This window comes from Taudactylus pleione, unplaced genomic scaffold (genome assembly GCF_031769625.1).
Source record: "Taudactylus pleione unplaced genomic scaffold, aTauple2 ptg000044l, whole genome shotgun sequence".
In the NCBI taxonomy this organism is placed as follows: domain Eukaryota; kingdom Metazoa; phylum Chordata; class Amphibia; order Anura; family Myobatrachidae; genus Taudactylus; species Taudactylus pleione.
This window is the reverse complement of record NW_028284446.1, coordinates 1,135,790-1,158,960: the sequence shown is the minus strand read 5'-3', so window position 1 is coordinate 1,158,960 and position 23,171 is coordinate 1,135,790. Positions and strand designations below refer to the sequence as shown.

The following is a 23,171-nucleotide window of genomic DNA, read 5'->3' as shown; positions in this document are numbered from 1 at the left end:
ATACCAGTTTGTGGTCCTTATATTTCTGCGATGGATAATGGCTCACAACTGATTATTTGTCTAAATCAACATGAATAAAACAGACTAAAATGTAAAATAAATACATTTATGTGTTACTAAAATGTAAAATAAATAAATGTGTCTGATACCATTAAACCATTTTAATGTTGCAGGGCTGCAACGAGGGCTGTGCAATGAGTACCACCACCCAGGGCACGAAGGCCAAGGGGTTGGCATGGTGGCTATCACAATGGATCACACTTACAGTTTGTGGGGTATATAGAAAGCCACAGGGTGCGTCTTTAAGAAGCACCCATCCTCTTGCTTGCCCAACGCTTGTTGTGTGGTATCATGGCGCCACATGCCACGGGGGAATGGTGTGCCAGCACAGGACACTCTAGAGAACTGCCAGGGTGCTGCACTATTGTTCAGATATTAGGACCGTGAGAACAGTAAGGGTGATGTCTTCTCTCTCCAGTACAGTAGAGTATTAGACAGCTTAATGTTAATTATATTTGGTATGAAACTACCCACTTGATTAGTCACTAGACGAGACCTTCACCTTTAGCGTTTCCCATAGAACCGCTATGTGTTCACTAATTCTTGGTAGTCCTCAGCACTTTAACTCAAGCAATAGTAGCTTAACAAGTAATACTTATGATAAAAGTACATGACTATGAAATATCACATTACTGACCTTATGGAACCGCACCAGGGCACCATATAATGTTGTGCAGTGGGCAAGTTACAGACAACAAGGAGCAACAGAGTTAGGTAAAAAGTTAAGCCAGATGGCAATGAATGAGCACAGTAGGTGTACACAGACAATACGCAGAGTTGGGGTACACAGACAGTAGTCAGTCCAGGCAGCTGACAATAAGCAGAGTCGGAGATCACACATAGTTAGCAGTGAAGTACCAGTCAGATACATGGAGCCCTATAGAAGTAGGCCAGGCACGGAATAAGTGGCATGAAAAGCTATAACTGGCAATGATCTCCAATTGATGCTGCATATAAAGCAGCATGGACCAATCAGGATATGGCATGATACAAGCCTCCGGAAGAAGGTAGAGCGTATAAAAACTTCTGACCTAATGGTGCCCTGGATGCATGGCCCTATCATAACATGACCACTGCAGCTAAGCAGATGGAATAAACGCTGTCTGCCTGCTAACACTAACATAAAATAAGCGCAGTCACTTGCTGTTGCTAATGCAATAGAGCAACAAAATGAATAATAATATTGTTTAGTAGAGATGAGCGGTTTGGTTTTACTCCGTCATGTTCGGATCTCAGAAAGGGCATTATATTTGCTATCTGGCTCTCACGCGTTTTGGATAGCTAATAAGATAAATCCAAACTAATCCGAACTTGCGCTTATTTGGCGGAAAGAATGTAGTCAAAACCGACCACTCATATAAGGAAAATGGTGTCACTCATCTCAGTCCTCATTATTAGCAGTGTAATATGCGGAGTGTGCTGGTGTTGATATATAATGTGAAGCGGAATGTGCTGGGGACAGTAGTTATAGTAACTCTGGCCAGAGTGTGAGTAGTTGGCGCTGGTGGCATTTAGGCCACACGTGGTATGCTTAACCTGATCTTACATTTATTATATCTAATAGAACAACAGGTATCATATGACACAGGGAATATGACAGGTATAACAGCGGTAGGTATAATATTCTGTTTGTAACAACCTGGAGCTCAGGATTTTGTTGGGCGTTATAGTGCGCTGTGCATGATCGCTGTACTGTTACCGGCAGATAGTAGCACAGGTGGTCTAGTGTACAACGGTGGTGGTATGGTGTATTTGCAGACATACAGTGGGGCACTGTAGGCTCTTAGGTGGTGAGAGTTTCTTGGTCCGACCTGTCCTCAAGTAAAGACTCACGGAGATGCCACGCATGTGTAGTAGAGCATGTCAGAGGTCAGATTTCTCTTAGCTGAGCTCTGGTGGGTCCTAGCGACTGCCGGCTATGTCCTACCTGTACAATGCTGGATGGAGGCAGCGCAGAAGCACATGCCTTTTCAACACTTATATCAAACGGTGATTCAAAGTGAAATGTGTCTGTCTGGCACAGGAAATGCTGTGTGTTCAACGTATGTATCAGAGATAGTGTTTCCGATCTGTATTTAAATTATATCTAATGTAATATATGTAAAATTTAAATGAAGGCACTCACCAGATTTGATCAATAAAGAAATTTCAAATATTATTCACCAGAGTCGACATTTCGGTCCCGGGTCACATATGCATTGGTGGCAGTACTGCTGCCGATAGTTTATACTGGAGTCGGTATGTAATGCTGGCTGTTGGGATGCCTCCTGTCAAAATACCAACAGCAGCATCCCGAGGGTTGGTATCCCGAAAGGGGTTGGGTAAGTCTACTTACCCTCCCCCCTTCTCCCCCGAGCCCAAACCCTCCCTTTTTGTAGCCTAACCCTCCCCACCCCACACTCCCCACCCCACACCCTAACCCTCCCAGTGCCTAAACCTAAGTTTCCCCCCTTCATGCCTAACCCTAACCCCCTCCCCAGTGGTGCCTGACCCTAACTCTCCCCCTAAGGGTGCGTAACCCAAACAACCCCCTTCAAAACCTAACACTAACCCTGCTATACTACCTAAACCTAACCCTCCCCCCCCGCGGCTAACACTAAGGGCGCCCGGCTTACCTTCGTTCGGGCACGCATCCTCCTGGATTCCAGCGTTGGGATTAAGATAGGTATCTGTATTTCGACGCCTATCTTAAATCCCTTGTTGGGCTTCCAGCATCGGCAGTGAGATCGGCAGCTTTCTGACCGCCGGTCTCATAACTACATCCCGTTTATACTGTATGTCAACAGCATTATACCAATGTGAGAATGCCGACATGGTTATGCTATGTTAGTTAAAGCATTTTAACCAGGTCAGCATTAAAACTTTAAACATGATGCTTTAAATTACAATGAAGAAGTAACGGGTGTAGTAGGTATTACCGCCGGCCGCATGGGCGGCTGTTCAAATCCCGACAGCGGCAGCCCGACAAGGGTGAAGATCCCAATCGTCCTAAAGGAAAGTATAAACTAACCTAATTTAACCCCCTAACCCTAACCCTCCTTTAGGGTGCCTAACCTTAACCCCCCTCCTTGTGCCTAACCCTAATCCCCCCTCTAAGTGCCTAAACCTAATCCCCCCCAGCTCTTCTACTATTGTTGATCTCTGCACATTGAGGGCAGCTCGGATAGGTAATGCATGCAGGAGGCATGACGCAATGACGGAATTGCAAATCTGGTTGCGTACAGCTTTGCAATTCTGTCCTGTGCTGAATCAGGCCCTGAGTGCAGCGATAGACAGTGACAGTGACAGTCCCTTCTGTGAACCACTCCGCTGTGGTCTGCTTGAGGAAAAGAGGGAGTAACTGTGGTGGAGGGATCTATTGACACTCAGTGGGGTTTATTCAGCAAAAGATATTGACACTGGAGGATAGGGAGATAATATTATCTGATAGAGTTTACTGCCAATTTGGGGGGGGGGTAAAATTGCAATTGGGATCCTATTGACACTGGGATTTGCTAAACACCCCAAGGGCTATTGTTTTCACACAACAAAATCAACAATTTTTGAAAAACTTAATGAAATGTTAGAAAAGTCGGCAAACATGGAGGAAGAAGCATGATGGTCTGGGGTCTTCTGCTGGATTCAGAGTTGGCAATTTCCACAGAGTGACTGACACCCTAAACTAATAGGGCCATCACAGCATTTTACCATGAAATACCCCCTTCTCTACTGTACAGTGGGCCCTGATTCAGAGACGGACGCTTTTTTTTTTTTTTTTTTGTGCAGCCTCCTGGCCGCTCGCATAGCTGTGGTCAAGACTATCGCGACCATCGGGCTTGCCACGAGACCCTTGTGGTAGGGTCTCGTGGCCGCAAGCCCCAGAGAGCTTCTGGCTCTAAACAGAGCCGGAAGCTCTTCCACTGACATCACTGGTGATGTCAGTGGGGCCGCCCCCAAACGGCAGGCGTTCCTTCGGGAACACCTCCGTTTGGCCAGCCACCCCCCCTGCCCGCCTACCAAACGGGGCGAGCTGTCAATCACCATCAACAGCTCACCCCCTTTGGTGTGAGACTTGGAGCTCCATCGTGCGCATGCCCAGTTGGCAAACATCGACCCGGTTGCGAGCGCTCAGCGCTTGCGAAAGGGTCTGAATCAGGCCCAGTGTACAAATAGTAGGTCAAGGGTTAATGTAATCACTCAAGACTCAGGGCCTGATTCAGACCTGCTCGCTAGATGTGGCCGTTCGCTCCCAGCATATGCAAATTCAGCTAAGTGACGTCAAGGCAGGCGATCGCATGGCAAGCAATTTGCACGCCCACTATGTCATGGCGAGCGATCACTTTGTGTATGCTGACGTCCACCAGCCATTCATAAGACGCCCACTTGCGCACATCATCTCCTGGAAGTGTATGCAACCATCGGCACATCGGGGTCCATCTGAACTGACTGCAGCGCTTGCCGTTGACTGTACCCTACCGCAAGCCCTGCTAGCACTTCAGTGTCTAATTCAACCAGGTGACGTGTACTATGACCCTGCCTGTTAATTATGCACGCCTCAGAAACGGCGTTAAGATGCAGCATCTATGGCCGCTGCACCCGGATCACAAATGCATGCAGGAGGTGTCTGCATTTGCAATTTAGTTGAACAGTATTACACAGCCGCTCCCCTGTGGCTGTGCAATACTGTCCACATCTGAATCCGAGTATCTTGTGGTTGTTTTAATATTTTTTTTACAGGCGGACTACATGTGCTAGCTGGCCCTTAATGCTGGCATTTGTTTTTCCACAAGTGCCATCATGCCGCAGCTGGCTTTCTGCGACTTTTTGTTATGAACGTAGGGTAGTTAGGCAGGAAAGTGACCAGTGGTCGCCTTGAAGGCTGATATACCTTAGCTAGTCATGGCCAGAGGGCCGAGGCTGAGATGCAGCCTTTGGGCTGTGAGAGCAGCCTGGTGGGCTGATATACCTTGACTAGTTGTGGCCGAAGGGCCAAGGATGAGATGCAACCTTTGGGCTGTGTGAGTAGCCTGGAGGGCTTATATGCCTTGACTAGTTGTGGCCGAAGTGCCAAGGGTGAGATGCTGCCTTTGGGTTGTGGGAGCAGCCTTGAGGGCTGGTGTGCCTTGGCTAGTTGTGGCCTGAGGGCCAAGGGTGAGATGCAGCCTTTGGGCTGTGGGAGCAGCCTTGAGGGCCTAGTTGTGGCCAGAGGGCCAAGGATGAGATGCAGCCTTTGGGCTGTGGGGGCAGCCTTGAGGGCTGGTGTGCCTTGGCTAGTTTTGGCCTGAGGACCAAGGGTGAGATGCAGCCTTTGGGCTGAGAGTCTTTGGTGTAGTACATCCTAGGACGTGGAGGTGTGGCCAATGTCGCCAGGTTGACACTGGTGGTGGTGCGCCGGACTGCGCACTTGGAACGCCGAGGTGCGGCCAATGTCACTGGGTTGACACTGGTGGTGGTGCGCCGGATTGCACACTCTAGACACTGCGATGCGGCCAATTTCGCCGGGTTGACACAAGCAGCCGGACGCAGGTAGGCGCCCCAGGAGGAGGATGCACGCCGTGCCACCAAGATGACACGAGCAGCACTAGTAGATGGTATGCAGACTGAGCTGCCTGGAAGGAACAAACGGCAGTGAGTAGACACAGCTGAACTGGACTCAGGAACTCGACTGTACAACGGAAGACTGACACAACTGTAAGTACGAGAAACTCTATCACCAGCATCGGAGCACCACAGACAGCAGGAGGAAATGGACTCAGGAGCCAATCCGGAACAGTTCAAGATTGACAGACAGGAGGTAGGTAGAGTCTCAACGAACGCTAACCCGGCGTTTAGCTCGCACAGCATTAGCCGTGCGGCGGCTTGTGACACTTGTAGTCTCCCTGACGAACAATATTATTATCTATTATTTAACCACTAACCCTGCACCCACCACCACCAGGTGTATGGGGAATAGCTTTCAACACACTTTCAGAGGAATTCTACCCTAGGCTGACCACTTTGGGGCTGATTAAAGTTATGGCAGAAGGACCCCACGTTATGTGTCTCCCTGCTATAGCATTATCCTCCTTGCTGGTTCAGCCTGGTGCTGGTTATCGGAAAATAAGGGGAACCCCATCCTGTTTTTTCCCCTATTTTCCCATTGCCCAGGCTTAGAGGTCTAGGGCTTTGTTATGGTTTGGCGGGGGGTGGGTGGCACACATTTTTTTTACTATTTCATGTCAATTAAATAAAAACTGGTAAAATGAGTGAGTTCCAAAACAGTGTGTAAGGAGGTTTTTTTTTTAATAAAGCAAGCATGTGCCCCAGTGTGATTACATCATTGTTAGCACCCTTCAGTTTTATGATAAACAAACTTCTAATTTAGTATCTCTCATAACTAGTTTTCTAACGTGCCAAAGCATTTTTTTTTAACTGCTATGTGATCTTTGCTAACATGCCTTCTGTGAATGAGTTTGTTCTGCTAACTTGGTACCTCTCCCTTGTAGCTGCAACAGATGACGTATTGAGTGCAATACATTATGCATATAAAGTATGTCATATCAAGTATGTTGTGCAATTCTACCTGGAGTTAGATCTGGATTTGGACTAGTTTCTGTTAATAAATGACCACTTCATTAGCAAATACACCACTTTTATTACCCAGCATTACTGGTGCTAACTGCTTCCTTTCATCGCTGTAACCTGTGCATCACTATTTCTTTGCTCCTGTGGAATGTTTATCTATCCTATTGCACTTATTATGTTGTATGCACAGCATTATGTACTGTATACTTCTTCGATGTCCAGTACTTTGACTGTTAGTCCGCTATATCTTTGTAATAGGCTTTACTAACCCTGTTGTACAGTGCTGCAGTTTTTTGTAACCTTATAATCACTAATAATATCTATCTAAACATATATGTAATAAATTAATAATGTACATAAATAAAATAGACTGTGAATTTTGTATAATGCAGTAAAATTCTGTAATGTAGATTGCAATCTGCATTAGAAGAGCAAACACGGATAACAATATACATCTCTCTCCAGCTGCATTATAGCAATTTGTTGTAGATGGGAGTGAGCATTTCTTGGCGTTATTTTTGCACTTCCCATGTTGTGTCTTGCCAAGTGCAAGGCTTTACACACAAATGATGCCCTGTAGGGATGGCCTTCGGAAAGCAACCATTGATGTTTCCGTTCCAACTATAATACTTTCAAGGTCAAACAGTCTTAGCTAGCCAACTAATAATTATGTCGGTCTCAGTGCCCTTGCTGATATCTCCAAGGCTTCCTACACTGTTAACAAAAGTTTGGAAATCTAATAAAGCTGGGTACACACCTATACAATCGTCGGGCCGTTCTTTCGATATCGAGAGAACGGCCGTTGGATTGTATAGGTGTGTATGCTGTCTCGATGCAGGAGCGTTAGCTGATACACGCATACTTGCCTACTTTTGAAAAAGCATTTCAGGGAGATTGTGAAAGTAATGGTGCGTACACATGGTACGATTAAAATGGACGATATGAACGATAATTATATCGATCATATTGTTATCGTTCATATTGTGCATTTTTCGGTGCCCAACGACCTGCGATGCGTGGGCATATATGGTTGATAGCGATATCAACCATCGCCTGTGCATACAGGCCAATCGCGGATCACTAGAGTCGTTGGTGAGATCGTCCAGCACACCCGGGAGATCGAACAACGATATCGTTGTCGATCATCCCGTCTGTACGCACCTTAACACCTATGAGCTTGAATTAAAGTGTAGTGCTACATCTGAGAGGTGTGTCATAAAATTGATTTACATCCAAATGTAAATGAGCCTCAAAGCAGTAAGAAAGATCTACTTGTTGATGAAAACACTCTGATACTTTTTAAGAAAATGCATGTAGCCATAGCAATAATTGTGCCTTAGAACCAATGCAGGGAAATGATACTAGGGGGTAAATTTACTAAAAATCGAGATAGGTCGAGATGACCATCTCGGGTGATTTAGTCATTTTTTTCCTGCTTGCAAATTTACTAACGGTAAAGTCGGGTGAGTTAGAGAGAGATTTCTCTCATCTCACTCGTGAAACTCGGGTGAGACAGCAATCTCGAATCAAATCACCATCAGGCCAAATCGAAAGTACTTTTCACCTAAAACATACATCTCTCAAATTTACCAACTATCGGGATGACAAGCTCGGGAGAGATAGGAGCAAACTCTCTGTCAAAATCACTTATCCAACTCTCAACCCCCTGAGCTGCGAGATGGTCAGAAACATACACAAATCATTGTGATTTGTGTATGTTTATTTCTGTAAATGGTTAAAATAGGATTAATTTTAGGGAAAAAATGACTTGAGGTCCCCCCTCCAAAAGACTAACCAGCCCCGGGCTTGCCAGCGAGTCCTGATTCTTAAAATTACAGGGAAAAAAATGTGTAGGGTTCCACTGTAAATTTAAGAACCAGCAGCAGGGACAGAGCTAGTGTTAAATATAGGGATAAAAAATTGGCGTGAGGTTACCCTTATATTTAAAACCAGCCCTGGACCCTTTCTAGCGGGGGACTGATGCCACAGCCAGGGGAGCCCTTTCACGGGGCACCCCAGCCGCAGCATCAGCCCTGACCGCTAGTCAGCCCAGGCCAGGGATCCCAGGGGAGTTGAGTACCCCTCCAATAAAGGGATACCCCTCTCCAGGGCACCCCTGACCTAGGTTGATAGCCCGGGGCTATCCTCAGAACCCTAGGGCGGTGGGTGCTGGGTTGATAGTGTTAGTGTAAAGTGTAAATGTGTAATGTAAACTAAATGGTTAAAATTGTCTTTAGTTGTGGAACAACACGTCCCAGCAAGCCTACCCCGCATGCTGGTATTTGGGGAACCACAAATACCAGCATGCAGGGCATTACAGGCCCACTGGCACCTGTAGTTCCACATCCAAAGCGTAGTTCATATCCTCTTCTCCAAGTAGGCATCCACAGGGTTAAAACAAAAAAACGGGTGTTCCCGAATCCAAACAGACTGAGCAAAGCTTAGCATAGCTTTACTCCGCGCGAATGACCGGGGCACACGTGGGCCACGTCATTGAAGGTGTCTCCACCAATCAGCGGGCATCTCCGTTGGAGCAGCTCGGTAATTGGCTGTGTGCGGTCAGCATGTCTTACCAAAAACTTCTATGGGGAGAATTCCCCATTGAAGTCTATGCTGGGAACCGCAACATTGCATCTACTGCTGTAACCACAAGGGTGACCTCAATTAACCTTGTAGTTACAGCAGTAGATACAATGTCGCGGTTCCCAGCATAGACTTCAATGGAAAATTCTCCCCATAGATAGAAGTCTATGGGGTGACAGGCTGACTGCACACAGCCAATTAGCGAGCTGCTCCGACGGAAATGCCCGCTGATTGACTGGCAGCTCCTTGAATGACAGGGCCCACATGAGCCCCGGTCATTTGCGCGGAGTAAAGCTATGTGGAAACACATAGCTTTGCTCAGTCCGTTTGGATTCAGGAACACCCGTTTTTTGTTTTAACCCTTTGGATGCCTACTTGGAGAAGAGGACATGAACTACGCATAAGAGAGGTGAGTATTGATTTTTTCTACAGGTACCCCTATGAATTACTTCGGATACTAGGTGAGTATGTGTGATTGTGAGTGTGAGTGTGCATGTATGTTATAATAAAATTATACTGTCACGGTGTATGTTGTGTTTTTTACGCATTACTTTGGTTGTGGAACTACAAGTGACAGCGGGCCTGTAATGCCCCGCATGCTGGTATTTGTGGTTCTCCAAATACCAGCATGCGGGGGAGGCTTGCTGGGATGTGTTGTTCCAAAACTAAAGACAATATTTAACCATTTCTTTTACATTACACATACACTATCAACCCGGCACCCACCGCCCTATGGTGTCGGGATAGCCCCGGGCTATCAGCCCAGGCTAGGGGTGTCCTGGAGAGGGGTACCCCTTTATTGGAGGGGTACTCAACTCCCCAGGGATCCCTGGCCTGGACTGGGGGGCCCGGGGAAAGAGCTCCCCTGGCTGTGGCATCAGTCCCCCGCTAGAAAGGGTCCAGGGCTGGTTTTAAATATACGGGGAACCTCACACCATTTTTTTTCTTTGTATATTTAAAACCAGGTGCTGGTTCGTAAATTTACAGTGGAACCCTACACATTTTTTTCCTGTAAATTTAAGAACCAGGACAGGGTGGCAAGCCCGGGGCTGGTTAGTCTTTTGGGGGGAACATCATGTCATTTAAAAAAAAAAAAAAACATTTAACCCTTTTTTACAAGTCTTAACACACAAGCAGCCAACACATATCTCACTGATATGTGCAGGCTGCTTGCTCGGGAGAGATTTGCAAAGAGAAAACACTGCAATCTCGGATGAGTAATCTCCTGCAAAACGAGATACTCGGGAGAGATATCTCGTTCTGCTTCACCATCGGCCAACTCGTTTAGCCTCAAATCGCCTATTGGTAAATTTGGTAAAAGACATCACCCGAGTTTTGGCGAGTACCAGCGAGATAAATCACTGTGAAAATCGGGACCATCTCGAATCTTAGTAAATTTACCCCTAATGATCGATCACATTTGAATGTATATATCTCTGTTTTTTTTATATATACATATATATATATATATATATATAACAGCTTCATAATGGGGGTAAGATGCAATCAGGGAGATTGCTAGACTCTTCAGGGAGTCAGGGAGATTGCCACTATTTCAGGGAGTCTCCCTGACAATCGGGGAGAGGTGCGCTCAACTGATCAGCCTTGTTGTGTATGTGTTTCAATAATAATGACCTTGATACTGGGATTTAAAATAAATGTCAGTATTTATTAATAAAAAAATGTCTTGCATGTTTCCAAGGACCGCTTGGATAGAATATGATCACTTACATTAAACAGAAATTAGTGATTTATCTGAAGATATTGGTGAGTATACGTGCAGGACGCTGCCATAAAAGCGTATTACACACCTCGTACAATTTATCCATCCCTCACTGACTGCTGCACAGCAGTCTCCTGGGGAACGTATGATAAGTGCTACATTGTGTGATGACATAACAAGGCTGATCAGTTGAGTGCACTTCTCCCTTTAAAGTATTGTTAACACGGGAGGCAGTCCCCTCTCTAATTATTGAAGTGCTGCCACAGATCATAATATATGTCCATACAATCAGAGCGCAGTAGATCCAACGGAGATTAAAGTATGGATAAACGGCTTATAACACTTCTGCAACGGCCGGGAATGGGTGGGCGAATCTCATGGGCTGTTTAATATCTATTGGGCCGATCACCCGATCCCAAAGAGGTCCATACACACTGTGCTATGTCTGCACAGTGTGTATGCGATTCACAGGCAGCTGACCAGGGGACACACTGGGGACACATTGCACGACTGATGGGGAGAGTTTTACCCGATCAGCCACTGATTGTAAAGGCGTGTACCCAGGATTATGCCGTAAATTTACTTTTCTTGTAAGAACAGAAAGAAAAATAGGGTTGGTATATAGGTACATATAAAAAAACATATCAAACTCCCATGACTGACTTGTAAATGTTTCTTGTCCAGCTCAGTGTGTGAAGTGCAGTGGGAAGCTGAGTTCTTCAGTCTTCAGGACAACAACAACAAGTTGGTAGCAGCTTTGCGGGAAGCAAATGCCAATGTGGAGAAGTGGAAGAAGCAGCTGGCTGGATATCAGGAGGAGGCAGAAAGGTTACGGCAAAGGGTATGAAAGTCTGTAATCTCAATATCTCGGACAAAGGGACTATGTGTATTTTCCCTTTAAAATATATTTATATCCATAGAATGCTAAATAGTAAACTTAAAAAGTGCCTATACTTTAAGCTGGCTGTGTATGCTTATGTGTGGTTATGGTCCTATATAATCTGTGCTTTGACAAGTGGGCATGCGGTGGTCAGACTGACAGCTCAGATAAAGGAGAAATACATTCATGTGGACTGACACAGGCAGGAAAAGCACTTAGCAGTATAGTAAGACAGGACTCCAATCAAGCTTTCTTTCATATACTGTCTTCAAAGTCCTACTATAAAGTGTTACTGGCGCTGTACTGCCAGGCAGAAATTTCTCTTATGTTGGAAACCTGGCAGTATGTCCGACTGTTAGTGGCTTAAATCTTAAGGTGAATTATCAATTTACGACAAGCAGGATTTCATTTGTAGAAGAAATAAGTGGACTTTAAAACATGATAAAGTTTAATAAATATTGTTTGACATGATATATTACAGAGCAAACTGCAAGGTTGTTCTTTTTTTAGCTGTCCTTGGCTGTTAGAACAATATTTTGGTGATTATATAATTAAATAGCCTTTCCCAGCAAAGTCGCTGATTTCAGTATATAAATTGCCATGTAACCAGTTTTCGCCTGATATATCATACTTGTATACTTTCCTACTGACACTCCGTATCTCTCAGAAGGGAGGTATAAAAGGAAGAAGTGGGAACAGCTTCATGCTGAAATATGATTCATCATTGAGTCGGCTGGTGCAAGGGTTATGATAATTTTGTCACCACACCCTTGCCCATTTAGTGTTGACTGTGATGGCCAGTGCATTTGAAATTGCTAGATGTGTAATAACGACATGTCCTCTTGCACCTTATAGGCAGGTAACCATCCTTGTAGGAGAATTGCCTGCTCTCACTGGAGTCCACAATCTATTTGCAGTGTAATTATGTTTTATTTATACGGCGTCACGAAGTGTCCACTGAGCAATACAGGGAAAATTAAATGGATACATAAAAAATCAATATAAAAAGATTTAAACAAACAGTACAAGCGAAACAATTAAATAGTAAATTATTTAAGTGACTAAATGCGGTACATCCCGTCTGTCTACGGGTACATACCGCAGTTCATTACCGCAGTATGTACCAAGAATATCGCAAAGGACATCTCTCCCGATAAGAGCTGTTCTTTGCGATGGCTCCAGACAGAGGGAGTTCCGGGTTCAACACCCAGAAGTCCCTCTGGCGTCCTTCTGCGCATGCGCAGAAAGACGCTGGCCGCGTGGGGTAATGGGAGGGATCCGATCAGGTCTCTCCCAAAGGGGAGCATCCCGATAAGAAGCCCATAGGCTTCTATTGGGTGACGCTACCCATCGGGACAAAGTACATTTGGGGAATGCAGTTAAACCCCCGAAAACTGCATTTTCGGGGGTTTTACCACATTTTCACCCTTAGTACATCCAGTTTCGCCTATACTCCTGAGGAAGCTGGTAGCTAATACACCAGCGAAACGCGTTGAGAGGAATATCTTTGCACTGACTATTTACTGGATGTGTTTTGGACTTCATCATTAACCCCTCCTATCAAGGATTGCGGCGTTACGAGACACCTGGTTGTTTTCCATTTATTGTTCCTATGGATTGGCACTAAGGGTGCTTCAGGAACCCTTGGATTATACACCACAGACTAGTACCAAGGATGCCTAAAGGAACTCCTGGAATACATACCACAGACTGGTAATATCCCACGCTGCTCAATATTACCCTTGGGACATTAAGGAGGGTGTCCTATTCCAGTAATTTATTGATGAGAACTATTTTTAGTTGTGCTATTGTATTTGATTCATGAATTCAATTGATACTTTATAGCTATATTCCACAGCTGTATCACTGCCTATCAGGCGATTTATCTATTCATCTGAATATTTCTGACAGTTTTACATCTATTTTTTCTATTTATTTATTTATTGTTATGTGGATGTATGTCTAATTAAATGTTAATTATTTTTTAATTACAACCGTTCATCTTGGCATACTTATTTACTATTTACCATATTTATTTGTTTATTGCCTATATATTTTTAGCGCTGGTTTTTTATATTATTTATATTTTCCTATTATCTTTGGGAACAGACCATCCCTTTACCAGCTGCTTGATTGACAGCGCGTTAGGTTCATCCAACTAATTATTTTTTCTCTCCCAAAGGGGAGCATCCCGATAAGAAGCCCATAGGCTTCTATTGGGTGACGCTACCCATCGGGACAAAGTACATTTGGGGAATGAAGTTAAACCCCCGAAAACTGCATTTTCGGGGGTTTTACCACATTTTCACCCTTAGTACATCCCGCCCTCTATGTGTTAACGCTCGTTAACATGTGTAAACGCCATTTAACACATTACTTTAATGGGCAATAACAACGGGCTTGGGTGAAAAAGGGGATGTAATTTTATAGCCTCAGGTGTTAAAGCCCGAGGCTATCACGCTTTTTCACCCCCTATAAATTATCCGGGCTAATTGAATTCACCCCTAAGTGAGTGACAGTTAATGGTAGCACTCAATGACCCAGTACCTGAGTAGGGCAGACAGAAAGGATCGGAGTAACTGATTGTGAGTGGGAGAGCACTGGTGTAGTATAGGGAGAGAACACAAGGTTGGAAAGACCTGCATGTGAGAATTTACAGTCTAGAGCTACCCTGAAGATCATCAAGGCAGCTGCCAACAAACTAAAGCTGTAATATGAAAGATTGCTGTATCAATCAACGCAAATGTAACTTTTATCTATACAATGTTTTATGTTTTTGTGATTAGGTTACTTACAGTCACATAGAGAAAACTGCAGCATACAATTCTTTCTTTTCTGACTCACATGTGACCACTAGAATTATAAATGTTCCTAATGAATTCAGTCATTGTAGTACTTTTATCTGCTGTCACATTTGTACTCATAGCACATTTTATCACTACCTTGCAGGTGGCAGAGTTGGAATCTCATTCCCCACCAGTCACTGCCACAGACCAGGAGAATGACCTCTCTGAGAGATTGCAGGATCTTGAGATGCTGCTTAAGAGCAAAGAAGAGGTAACTGGGTGTGAAGGAGTGGTGTATCCAAATAACTTTGTATAACTTTATGGTAAAATTTAATTGAAATTACATTTTACATTTATATAAAACAAAAATATATATTTTTTATTTTGCAATATAGTTTTATAAAATTTTCTACAAGTACATGTAAAAACCAGCAAATCCAGTAATAGAGACAGACAAGTGTATAAAAAACATGTGATACAGGGAATCTCGAAAATTTTGTCAAAAACAAACACCTGACACAAGTAAAGCATTACATGGCTGCACAGAGGTGTCAACACAAAAAAACAAGGTACAAAACATAAAGGAGAGTGGAAAGGAAGGGAAGAGGGGGGAGTGAAGATACTTTGCCTACAGTACATCGCGATATCTAATTACTTAATAAACAAGTTGGCCTAGTCTAGCACAATTTTTTTTAAACTATATTTATTTATTTGCTTATCTACAAATTATTATAAAATTGAACCCTGATCTAAATTAGGTTACCATTCACATTTGCATGATGACCTCATAGAGGCGCATGTCAAATCTAACGTTCATGGCATGCGCCCCAGCTCCCACTGCTGACACCATGCATATTAGGTGTGACATGCACGCGGGCACTTCACCGACAGGGTGGTAAGTATAATGGGTTGGGAGGGGGCGGGTATATGAGTGGGCTGGGAAAAGAAACAGCGGGGACAGGGGAGCTGCTGAGGTAGCAGGACGCCTAAGGTGACACGGCAGATACCGAGTTAATTTATTTACTAGTATTAACATACAGATGTCTATTAACCACTATTTTTCTAAAAACCACTCCAAAATGGTCGGTTTTCTTTATGAGTGAATTAGGTGAGGAACATCTATTTTAACTTATCCAAAATAATTTCATAAAAAAAATAAAACCAAAAAAAGATTTTTTATTTTTTGTTAAGATTTGTAAAAAAAATAATAAAAAAAAAATAATGTGATCGGCAGCAGAGCAGACACAGGGGGAGAGAGTACAGGCAAGTAAAGGGTGCCGGAAGGTCCCTCTGAGAGAAGATTCTTTTTTATAGAATCCCAGGGACAATTCCCTGGGATTCTCTTCCTGCAGTCGCCCTCACGTTTATCTGACTGGTCGAAATTTTTGCATCCAGAGCAGATAAAGAACTGCCTGGTGTGGTCAGAAAATTACGACCATGCCAGGCAAGTGGTTAAAGTATGTAGCCAACAGATTCGCCACTCCTCGTGACACAGTGACACTAGTAGGCTGTATGTCCACTTTCTAAAGTAGTACTAGTTTAAAGTAAGTGTTCTTCATTATATAGAAACATAGAATTTGATGGTAGATAAGAACAACTTGGCCCATCTATTCTGCCCTTTTTTAACCTTTTGGTAATCTCAAACCTATATGCTCCTTAGTCCTTTGTAAGGATATTCTTCTGCTTATCCCATGCATGTTTAAATTGCTCTACTGTCTACTCTCTGATGGGAGGCTATTCCACTTATCCACTACCCTTTCCGTCAAGTCATTTTTTCTCTCAAGTTTCCTTAGAACCTCCCTCTCTCCAGTTTCAGTGCATGTCTTCGTGTTCTAGTACTTCTATTCTTTTGAAGAATGTCTCCCTCCTGTACACTGTTGAAGATCCATGATATACTGTATTTGAAACTGTCTACCATGCAGATCTTTTAGTCTTTCCGGGTAAGTTTTGTGTTGTAGACCATGCACCATTTTAGTTGCCCTTCTTTGTACAGTCTCTAATGTATTCATATCCTTCTGGAGATATGGCCTCCAGAACTGAACACAGTGTTTTTGATGAGGCCGTACCAGTGATCTATACAGTGGTATTATCACTTCTTCCTTTCTACTACTGATTTCTTTTCCTATGCAACCGAGCATCTAACTTGTCTTTCTCATTGCTTTGTTACATTGCTTACCTGACTTTAAGTCACATGAAATAGTGACTCTAGATCCCTCTCCTCCTCTATAGTTTCCATTAGAGTACCCTTGATACCATATTTAGTCTTTTGGTTTTTGAAATCAAATTGCATGATTTTGCATTTTTTTTTTGCATTAAACTTTAGTTGCCATGTTCATGACCATTCCTCTAGTCTACCTAGGTCCTCTATCATTTGTCTTACCTCTCCCGGTGTGTCTACCATGTTGCATATTTACGTGTCATCTTCAAAAAGACATACTTTCCCTTCAATACCATATGCAATGTCACCAACAAAGGTATTAAAAAGCACTGGTCCAAGGACAAATCCATGGGGTACTCAACTTGTAAACTATCCCTCCTGTGATTATACTCAATTTACTACAACTCTCCAAGATCTTATCCATTTAACCGTCTTAGAATACAATACCACACTTTTGAGTTTATTTAGCAGACTGCTAAGCTACATCTACGACCACCCCTCTCTTGATCTATTACTTTAGTCAAAAAACTAGCGCTAATAACCCAGCGGTTCCCACCAGGGGCTCACCTCTCTCAGCCAATGAAGGCAATTTTTATTGTTTTCAATGGGTTAGAGCACATTCAGCGAGTAGTGACCGTACAGGTCACTACTGTGTCCGTGGGCTACACAATTTAAATTTTTCTGTTTTATGAAGACCCAGGATGCCTAAATGGACTGAAGAGGACATGACACAAGGGGTAGGTGAGTGAGTTTTTATTACAGCGATTGGGGATGCTACGTGGACAAGTGGATCAAATTGCTACAGGGAGTGAAGGTAAGTATTTACTGTGAGTGTGTGTGAATGTGTAACAAAAGCATACAATAATTTGGTGTCTGTGTCATGTCTTTTTTTTTTTTTACTATTTCTTTTACAGGAGGACTACTGTTACCAGCAGGCCCTTAATTCACGGGGTTTCCGGTACTTGTGGTTCTCCAAGTACTGGCAAGTGAGGGGCAGGCTTGTGGGACCTGTAGACCCCTATAAAAGATAATTGTCATTCTCTTTTTTAAACCACTTATTAAACCCACTCCCACTGCCACCAGGAGTGTGAGGAATAGCTCCAGGCTACCAGCCTGAGCCTGGGGTGTCCCGGGAGGGGGCTTCCCACTTCCCGAGGAATCCCCAGCCTTAGCTGACTAGTTGGGACCATGTAGACTTACCTCGTAAACCTCCATGATAAGCATTTTATAAATGAATATTACGGGTCATGGGACCATGGTTGCTGAAAATAGCCCAGGAAATGCGAGTAATGTAACTTGCAGTAAAATCTCTGCTCTGCTTAATGTGGCTAATTGAATAGGCATCTTACAATAGGATTAATGCTTTTGCTGAATGCTCATGTTGAATATCTAAATATTGTCCTGTTGTATTGCTTAGGAGATACTTCAATTGAAAGGGCAGAGACCAGAGCTTACAGAGCTGGAGAGTGAGAGGGATGATCTGCTGCAGAAACTTCAGGTAACAACATATTTTCTGAGTGCATAACTATTAATGAATACAAGTTAATAATGTTGTTTTGTGAACTTCCTAGCACACTAATCAGCAACATGTTGCTCACTCCAAAGTCCCTACATATAGTCTAAAGGGAAAAATAGTGCCTAGATATAGTCTCAATGAAACATGTAGTAGTAAAAATAGACGTGCTGATTGGAATGACTAGAGCAAAAAAAGTATGGTTAATAAGTTGTTATATCACATATTGTCTGATGCATTACATAATGTTTTTTAAATATGAGAAACATGGACCGTTTTTTTCAGACTCAAACTTACAAACCAATATGAGAATATAAGATCTCTAACTGTAGCCAGTCTTTATTGTTTTCTAAGTTTTTCTACCTCCCCCCCCAAATGTTACTCCCTCTGTCCCCGTCTCTTAATTAATCTCATTCCCTTTTTCTCCCTGTCTTTCTGTATCTTCCCCTATCTTTCTTTCCCCCTCAATCCTTGTCTCTCTCTCTCTCTGCAAATAAGGGGTGGCCTCTGGGTGCTGAAAGCCAGGGCTCTGGAGAGCATTATTTTATATATCTTCTCTGCTATAAGAGAGCTACAAAACAAATCTTTCCATGGAATAGCTTGTAAGAGAGGCTGTGCGAGAATCAGGCAGCCAGTGAGAACTGTGAGGGAATGATGTTGTGATGGGAGTGATAGGGCTGGGCCTCCCTGCAGCTCTCTAGTGAGCTTGTACTAAACTGACACTATTTGAGATTTTATAATAGATGCCTTTGAACTCTAGATGCTTTAAAGATCCCCAGCACTCTCAGAGCATGTAATTACTAAAGTATGGGGGAAATAAGATAAGACAGCACCCTTATAATTCCTAATTTTGCTGGAAAATCCAATAACATGTGTGGCTCATACTTGCCTACCCTCCCTATTTGGTCGGGAGCCTCCCGAAAATCGGGTGCCGCTCCCGGCCTCCCGGGAAGGCAGGCAAGTCTCCCGACCTCCGGCGACGTGTCTGCAACCCACAAACTTGTAAGTATAAAGCCCGGCAGCGGGGGGGGGGCGGTGACGCGATTCGCGCTGAATCGCGTCATCGTGGCCCCGCCCCCTGCTCCACAATGCTAGTAATATCGGCATTTTGAAGAGGGGGCAGAGCCATGATGACGCGATCGCGCTGTCACGCCCCCTTGCTCCGCCCCCAATGATGAGTCGCTGCCGGGTCCCGCCCCCTTTGACGCGCCACACCCCCTTGCTCTGTAAGCCCGACAGCTCCCTCCCGGAAGGAGGGAGCTAAATGTCGGCAAGTCTGGTGTGGCTGCAAAACAACCCAACAAGTTGCATGTTCCCACCAAGCAACACATGGTTTTATATCACGTCACAAAATGATCTAGTTAAAAGGTTAGTGTGATAGGTGCTGCCCAGGAACTTTTCAGTGCTAAAGGTTCTTATTACTGCTGGAATCCAGCCATGGAGAGTTCAAAGGGAAGTACAACCTTTTGTACTGTGATACCAATTACCAGCAGGGCCGTAACTAGAGTAGTGCGGCCTGTGCCATGGCACAGGGCAATGCAGGGCAAGGGGCGCTGTCTGGACCTGTAAATTTTCCTGTTTATTATCATTCCTATTTGTAGCTTCCTCCTCTTTTATACCCAGCATCTCCTGACCTCCCCTAACTCTTCCCTGGCCCTTCCCCATGAAGCCATGGCCCTTTTTCAGGTGCACTATCTTATGTCCCTATTTAAAAAATGGGGGGGGGGGGGGGGCACCAATGCTCTCTCTGGCACAGAGCACCAAAAAGTCTAGTTACAGCTTTGCCAATTACAATGCTAAAAAATCACTCAACGGAGTTCTTGCCAGTGAGGAGCAACAGGCGATGCCAATGGATTGTGAATTCCAGAAGAAGAGGATACTGGTGCATATGGGATCATAAAAAAGCTAGATTATTGCATTTGAGTTATGTGGTTGTACATGGGAAGTATGGAATGTGTTCAGCAAGGGTCTGTATATAATGGAGAGTTGGATCTGATGTATACAGTACTCACTTTTTTTTTGACATATTGTGCAAAATAAATATTAACATTAAAGTCGTACTTTTTTTTTTTTGTACCCTGCACACTTGTTATAAGCAGAACTATAATGTCTGCTACAGATATATTAAGATGTGCTGCAAATACATCTGCAATTTTTGGTAACATGCATTGTGCACTACACTAACCTAACATAATAATTGTGCAACTCACTCTTTATTTACAATATAATTCTGCAACAATACTATGTTAATTTGGCAGCATTCCTTGTGCATTGATTTAAAGCGATAATTTTACAGTGTGCTTATTTATTCACAGTGATAACACTGTACATAATAATCTGCAGTTGTATTTCCCCCAGCGAGCTCTGGTGTCTAGTGTTCTCTCTGGAGGAAGGGCAATGGAGTAGCTCCACAGACAGAACTCTGATGAGGTGGGAGAGCACTGCATAGTGGTCAGGGCATTCTGAGGCTGATTTAGGGCCAAATGTAATAGGGTGTCTGTTCACTAAAACTCGCATTTTTCAGAGTTACTAAAACTCTCCATTCTCAAACTCGCATCCAGATGTTTTCACATTGAAAACAATCATCTCGCCCAATGTAATAGAGTGTCTGTTTCAGACTTGCAAAAAAAAGATAACCAAAAGTCCCCAAATAATAGACCTGCTTCAGGCTAGCGAGTACATCCTGAGCAGGTCAGATTAACCCAGAAACATGCACATATCCATGAGATATGTACATGTTTCTGTGTGTACTTATGTAAAATGTTTTTAAATAAAAAAAAAAATGATGTGCACCCCCTCCCCAAAAGCATAACCAGCCCCGGGCTTTATAAAGCCTGTTCTGGTTCTAAAAATACGGGGGCCAAAATGCGTAGGGGGCCTCTGTATATTAAGAACCAGCACAGGGCTTTGTTGAGCTGGTCCTGGTTCTGGAAAATCAGGGGACAAAACGAGTAGGGGTCCCCTGAAAATTCCAGAACCAGCACCGAACTCTTTCTAGTGGGGGGATAATGCCACAGCCAGGGAAAACCTTTTACCGGTTTCCCCGGCCAAAGCATTATCCCTGACTGCTAGTCAGTCCAGGCTGGGGATCCCTGGGGAGTTGGGTACCCCCCCCAATAAAGGGGTACCCCTCTCCAGGGCACCCCAGGCCTAGACTGATAGCCCGGGGCTATCCCCGGCACCCTATGGCCGTGGGTGCCGGGTTGATAGTGTTAGTGTAAAGTGTAAAAATTAAGTTTCCATATTGTCTTTAGTTGTAGAACCACAAGTACCAGCAAGCCTCCCCTGCATGCTGGTATTTGGAGAACCACAAATACCAGCATGCGGGGCATTACGGGCCCGCTGGCACTTGTAGTTCCACAACGAAAGAAATACATAAATAAACAAACATACACCGTGAAAGTAAAATTTAATAAAACATACATGCACACTCACACATACTCACTTAGTATCCAAAGTAATCCATAGGGGTGTACCTGAAAAAAAAAATCCATACTCACCTCTCCTATGCGTCGATCACGTCCACTTGTCCAAGTAGGCAATCCAGGGGTTAAAATAAAAAAACGCAAAAAAACGATCCATGCCGGACACAGCAAAGGTATGTGTGTACGCATACCTTTGCTTCCCGTAAATGACCGGGGCACACGTGTGCCCCGTCATTGAAGGGGCCGCCAGCCAATCAGGGAGCATCTCCGTCGGAGCAGCTCCCTGATTGGCTGAATGCGGTCACCCTGTGTCTCCCATAGACTTCTATGGTGAGAATTCCCCATAGAACTCTATGCAGGGAGCCGCTACATTGTAACCGCAAGATTAATAGAGGTTAATCTTGTGGTTACATCAATGATACAATGTCGCGACATTGTATCAGTGATGTTACCACAAGATTAACCTGAGGTAACCTTGCGGCTACGATGTTGCGGTTTCCTCCATAGACATCAATGGGGATTTCACACCATAGAAGTCTATGGGAGATACAGGCTGGCCGCATTCAGCTAATCAGGGAGCTGCTCCGACGGAGATGTTCCCTGATTGGCTGGCGGCCCCATCAATGACGGGGCACACGTGTGCCCCGATCATTTACGCGGAGCAAAGGTATGTGTACACACATACCTTTGCTGTGTCCGGCATGGATCGTTTTTTTGCGTTTTTTTATTTTAACCCCTGGATTGCCTACTTGGACAAGTGGACGTGATCGACGCATAGGAGAGGTGAGTATGGTTTTTTTTTTTTTCAGGTACCCCTATGGATTACTTCGGATACTAGGTGAGTATGTGTGAGTGTGAGTGTGCATGTATGTTTAATTAAAATTTTACTTTCACGGTGTATGTTTGTTTATTTACGTATTTCTTTCGCTGTGGAACTACAAGTGCCAGCGGGCCTGTAATGCCCCGCATGCTGGTGTTTGTGGTTCTCCAAATACCAGCATGCAGGGGAGGCTTGCTGGTACTTGTGGTTCTACAACTAAAGACAATATGGAAACTTAATTTTTACACTTTACACTAACACTATCAACCCGGCACCCACGGCCATAGGGTGCCGGGGATAGCCCCGGGCTATCAGTCTAGGCCTGGGGTGCCCCCGGTGAAAGGTTTTCCCTGGCTGTGGCATTATCCCCCCGCTAGAAAGAGTTCGGTGCTGGTTCTGGAATTTTCAGGGGACCCTTACTCGTTTTGTCCCCTGATTTTCCAGAACCAGGACCAGGTCAACAAAGCCCTGTGCTGGTTCTTAATATACAGGGGCCTCCTACGCATTTTGGCCCCTGTATTTTTAGAACCAGAACAGGCTTTATAATGCCCGGGGCTGGTTATGCTTTTGGGGAGGGGGAGCATGTTTTTTTTTTTAAAACACACACAGAAGCCATCACGGATCTCACTGATCTGTGATGGCTTCTCTAAAACTCGCACCTTTTAATGCTACTCGCATTA

At 44.2% G+C, this 23,171-nt stretch overlaps 1 protein-coding gene across 1 annotated transcript in view; it reads left to right on the top strand.

Moving 5' to 3' along the window:
• Positions 1-23,171, top strand: part of HOMER3 (homer scaffold protein 3) — a 127,263-nt gene that overhangs the window by 86,189 nt on the left and 17,903 nt on the right. The window contains exons 6-8 of the mRNA XM_088460332.1: positions 11,594-11,750; positions 14,739-14,846; positions 18,151-18,231. Coding sequence (XP_088316458.1) covers positions 11,594-11,750; positions 14,739-14,846; positions 18,151-18,231 — 346 coding nt within the window. The remainder of the gene's footprint in view (positions 1-11,593; positions 11,751-14,738; positions 14,847-18,150; positions 18,232-23,171) is intronic.